At 52.6% G+C, this 5000-nt stretch overlaps 1 protein-coding gene across 1 annotated transcript in view; it reads right to left on the minus strand.

Annotated features, from left to right (window-relative positions):
* Positions 1-230: 230 nt before the first annotated feature.
* EMWEY_00028980 (DEAD/DEAH box helicase, putative) overlaps positions 231-5000 on the minus strand; it is a gene marked incomplete at both ends in the record, with an annotated part of 8128 nt that continues 3358 nt past the window's right edge. Inside the window, 5 exons of the mRNA XM_013481448.1 lie at positions 231-3464; positions 3740-3799; positions 3921-3943; positions 4232-4288; positions 4893-5000. The exon at positions 4893-5000 is cut by the window's right edge and continues 572 nt beyond it. Of these exons, the coding sequence (XP_013336902.1) occupies positions 231-3464; positions 3740-3799; positions 3921-3943; positions 4232-4288; positions 4893-5000 (3482 nt within the window). The remainder of the gene's footprint in view (positions 3465-3739; positions 3800-3920; positions 3944-4231; positions 4289-4892) is intronic.

Here is a 5000-nt window from a genome sequence, read left to right on the forward strand (position 1 = left end):
GCAGCAGCAGCAGCAGCAGCAGCAGCAGCAGCAGCACGAGCTTTTGCTGCTGTTGCTGCTGTTGCTGCTGTTGCTGCTTATCTGTTAGCTGCTGCTAAAAGGGAAATACCTAAACTGTGGGGTGCAGCATGCATGCAGTCGTTGCTGCTGCTGCTGCTGCTATTGTTGGACACTGCTGCTGCTGCTGTTGCTGCTGCTAATCATGGTGTTGTTGTTGTTGCTGCTGCTGGTTAGGAGACAGGTTGCCAGTTGCTGCTGCTGCTGCTGCTGCTGCCATAGATTGGCTCGTTGCTGCTGCTGGTTTGCTGCACGAAGAGACACCAGCGTGCTGCCTCATGAAGAGACAGCACAGGGAGGGGCAGCAAGGGAGCAGCAGCAGCAAGAGTAGCAAATGGGCAACCAGCAGCAGCAGCAGCAGCAGCAGCAGCAACACCTGTCTCTAATGCAGCAAGAAGACGCAGCAATTCCTCAACAGGGAGAGCAACAACAAAGTATTCAAGTGTATTATTTGTTGCTTCTTGCTGCTGCTGCTGCTGTTGCTGCTGCTGTTGTTGCTGTTTCTGCTGCAGTTGCTGCTGCAGCAGCAGCTGCTGCTGCTGTGTCTCCTCCCATACAGCCTCTACTGCACTCCTGTGCTGCAGCACTAACTCTTCTTGCTGCTGCTGATGGTCCCTCCATAGCTGCTGCATCTGTGCATCGTGCTGCTTGTGCTGCAGCTGCAGCTGCTGCAGCGAATAACGCTGACTAATTAGCTGCTGCTGCTGCTGTCTATGCAGCTGCTTCTCTTCTTGTCTTTGCTGCTGACGTAGATTTGCTGTCTGCTGCATCTGCTGCTGCTGCAGCTCATCTAGCTTCCTCTCTGCTGCTGCTGCTAACTCGTCACGTTGCTGCTCCTCTCCTAACTGCTGCTCCCATGGCTCCTGCTGCTGCTGCTGCTGCTGCTGCTGCTGCTGCTGCAGGAATCTAAATAGTACGTAGGCTACTGGTGCATGCGGCACTGCTCGTTGGTCTTCCCTTCTTACGAAGGTTGCTGCTGTAGGGGACAATGCAGCAGCAGCAGCAGAAGCTGCTGCTGCAGCAGCAGCAGGATTAGTAGCAACAGCATTAGCAAGAGCACCTGCAGCAGCAGATTCAGGATCTGCAGCAGCAGCAGCAACAGCAGCAGCAGCAAGTGCAGCACGGAGGGCAGATCCATCTATAGATAACTGCGGCTGTACAACAGCAACTTCCTTAAGACCATGGGGTATACATATAGATAATACAGGTCTTGCTGCTGCTGCTGCTGCTGCTGCTGCAGCTGGTCCTCTTGCTCCTGCTGCTGCTGCTGCTGCTGCTGCTGCTGCTGCTGCTTCGTCAGCAGTAGGGCTGTACTCCAGTACCAAATGAAGGCATTCTGCACGACAATACCTGCTGCTGCTGCTGCTGCTGCTGCTGCAGCTGCTGTTGCTGCTGTAGGGATCGGCAGCGCAGGAGTGCAGCGGGCAGCGACCTAATGCCTGTAGACTCAACACCATCCCTTGCTGCTGCTGCTGTTGCTGTTGCTGCTGCTGCTCCTGCTGCTGTTGCTGCTGCAGCGGGACAAAGTATCTAAGGACGTTAACAGGCTGCTGCATTGCTGCGGCTGCTGCTGCTGGTGATGGCGCTACAGCAGCATAGAATGGATCTCTTGCTGCTGCTGCTTCTGCTGCTTCTGCTGCTGTTGCTGCAGCAGCAGCAGCAGCTCTTGCTATAGGAGTAACAGGCAGCGCGCATAGATAGCTGGCAGCAACTGCTGCTTCCGCATCCCTGGATCCTGCTGCTGCAGTTGCTGCTGCTGCTGCTGCAGCAACAGCAGCAGAATCTAAACACCAAGAAGGGATACTATCAGGAGGGAAGCTTGCGCGTCTGCACGTTTCCTGCTGCTGCTGCTGCTGCTGCAGCAGCAGCATGTGCTGCTCTCTCTCTAGTTGCTGCTGCAGTTCCTGCTGCTGTCTTCTATGGTACAGCTCCTGCTCCTGCAGCTGCAGCTGCTGTTGCTGCTGCAGGCGTTGCTGGTTTTGTTGCTCCTGTTGCTGCTGCAGGCACTGCTGTTGCTGCTGCTGGTGATACTGCTGCTGCTGCTGCTGCTCCTGCTCCTGTTGCTGCTGCAGGTACTGCTGCCTCGGTTGCTGCTGCACACTCTTACTCATTCTTCCTCCTAATCTCCATCTACCTCCTGCTTCTGCTGTTGTTGCTGCAGCACTTGTTGCTGTTGTTGCTCCTCCTCCTGTTGCTGCTCTTGCTGCTGCTGCTGCTGCAGCAGCAGCAGCTGCTGCTGCTGGTGCAGCAGGCATAGAGTGTCTCCTTCCTGGTCTATTTATCCATGGCCTCCTCTGACTAACTTGCTGCTGCACCTGCAGATGCTCAAGCAGCTGGTGCTGCCGTTGCCACTGTCTCTGCTTCTCCGTCTCTGGATCCTGCTGCTGCTGCTGCTGCTGCTGCTGCTGTTGGTGTTGCTGAGGATAGTGCCATGGATGGTGCTGCTGATAGTGCCACGACTGCTGCGGCTGCTGCTGCTGCTGCTGCTGCTGTTGCTGCTGCTGCGGCTGTTGTTGCCATGGCTGTTGCTGAAGACGGCGCGGTTGCCACTGCTGCTGCCGATCCACTACACGTTGCTGCTGCTGCTGCTGCTGTTGCTGCTGCAGCTGTTGGTGCACCTGCTGCTGCAGCTGTTGCTGCAGCTGTAGCCGTTTCTGCTGCTCTTGCTCGTATTCTCTTGCTTCCTGTTCGTACTGCTGCTGCTCCATGTCTACCTTTTGCTGCAGCTGCTGCTGCCTGTGCTGCTCAATATCTGCTTGCTGTAGCAGCAACTGTCTCTGTACAATTCTCTGCTGCTGCTGCCGCTGCTGCTGATCTGTCCAATCCTCCCTCTCTCTGCTCTCCTGCTGCAGCAAATCTATTTGCTGCAGCAGCTGCTCCTTATGATGGAGTGTATACTCAAGTTCTTTATCTTCATCTTCTTGTGTAGGCAGCAGCAGCAGCTTTGCCTGCTGCTGTTGCTGCTGTTGCTGCTGTTGCTGCTGTTGCTGTTGCTGTTGCTGTTGGTGCTGCTGCTGTTGCTGCTCTTGCTGCTGCTGTTGCTCTTGCTGCAGCTGCTGCAGTTGCTGCCTATCCATAGCATCTCTCTCAATCATTTCTGTTGCAGCAGAATCCTCTCTTTGCGTATCTGCTGCATCAGCTGGATCTTTTGCTGCTGCTGCTGCTGCTGCTGCTGTTGCAGCAGCAGCAGCAGCAGCAGCAGCAGCAGCAGCTTTAATTTGTTTAACTTGAGGAACAAGTATCTCTTGTAATTGCTCAATCTGCTGCAGTGTATGCATAGTTATATTATAGCTAGCTGCTAGGTAACGATAGCTAGCTGCCTCATCAGCAGATGCAACAGATACACATACACCCCAACTACCATACCTACCTGCACGACCACCACGATGTAAGAATGTCTCCTTATCCTATACAGCAGCAGCAGCAGCAGCAGCAGCAGCAGCAACAGCAACAGCAACAGTAGTTGGTAAAGGAGGAGGAAGGAAGGAAGGAAGGAAGGAAGGGAGGAAGGAGGGGAGCGGCAGGTGGGATAACAGCAGCAGGAAGAGGAGCAGCAGCAGCATGGAAGGAGGAACTGTTTAACGTCGTCGTTCAGCAGCAGCAGCAACAGCAGCAGCAGCAACAGCAGCAGCAACAGCAGCAACAGCAACAGCAGCAGGGAGAAGAAGGGTTTGTTGCATACCATAGGCAAATTAAAATTAATGACAAAATCAACACCAACAGCATCAATACCTCGGCTCATCTGCACACAAACCCTAAACCCTAAACCCTAAACCCTAAACCCTAAACCCTAAACCCTAAACCCTAAAACCCTAAAACCGGAAGTTCTGCTCCTGCTTTAGTCTAAACCCTCCAATCCAAACCCCCCAACTCCAATCCCTAAACCCTAAGACCCTAAAACCCTAAACCCTAAAACGCAAACCCTAAACCCTAAACCCTAAACCCTAAACCCTCACCAGATCTGAACAAACCATCACTCTGCATTCAAATTTTTTTAATGCAGCAACGCGTTTATCTCTTTCGCTTTGCGGCAATCGCCCACTGAGCAGCAAAAAAAAAACACTCGAGGGTTTAGGGTTTAGGGTTTAGGGTTTGAGGGTTTAGGACAGAATAAGTGGTTACTTACATACCCAAACCCTAAACCCTAAACCCTAAACACTCAATGTAGTCGTACCTGGTGTAAACAGCGCTAATGCCAAGACGCCGTAAACTTTGTGCCACATGTGTTCCCCTGCAACAAAGACACAAACCCTAAACCCTAAACCCTAAACCCTCCTATATATAAAAACCCTCCTGTTTAGGGTTTATGATATCCTTTACACGTTATGTAACCTATTAAATAAATCCTAGCATTTATTGTCTAGGGTTTAGGGTTTATGGATTAGTATTTAATAAGGGTTTAGGGTTTAGCTAGGGTTTAGGGTTTAGCTAGGGTTTAGGGTTTAGGGTTTTGCTAGGGTTTAGGGTTTACACGACGGGTTCATTAACAAATACGACGGCCTGACGGAAGTAAATACGACTCATTGCATGCAGCAGCAACTGCAACTTAAACCCTAATGTACGTAAACCGCTATCCCCCATTGGTACCTCCATCATACCATATATTATACCTGCAGCAGCAGCAGCAGCAACAACAACAGCAACAGCAGCAAACGCAGCAAGAGGAGGAGACATGCAAAGGGAGTTGCAGCAGATGCAGGGGGAGGAACGCCAATCTTGCAGCAGCAGCAGTAGTAGATCTAGCAGCAGCACTACGAGCAGCAGCAGCAGCAGAAGCCCTTGCATCTGCATCAGCAGCAACAACAGCAGCAGCAGCAACAGCAGCAGCAGCAGACCTGTAAGGACTGGGGGTGGCAGCGACATCTCAGTAGCGCGCTGCTGCTGCATGCGCTGCAGCAGCAAACGTGTCTCCTGCAGCGCTTCTTCTGCTGCTGCTGTCCCTG

Source organism: Eimeria maxima, genomic scaffold, assembly GCF_000499605.1.
Source record: "Eimeria maxima Weybridge genomic scaffold, Emw_scaff338, whole genome shotgun sequence".
Lineage (NCBI taxonomy): Eukaryota > Apicomplexa > Conoidasida > Eucoccidiorida > Eimeriidae > Eimeria > Eimeria maxima.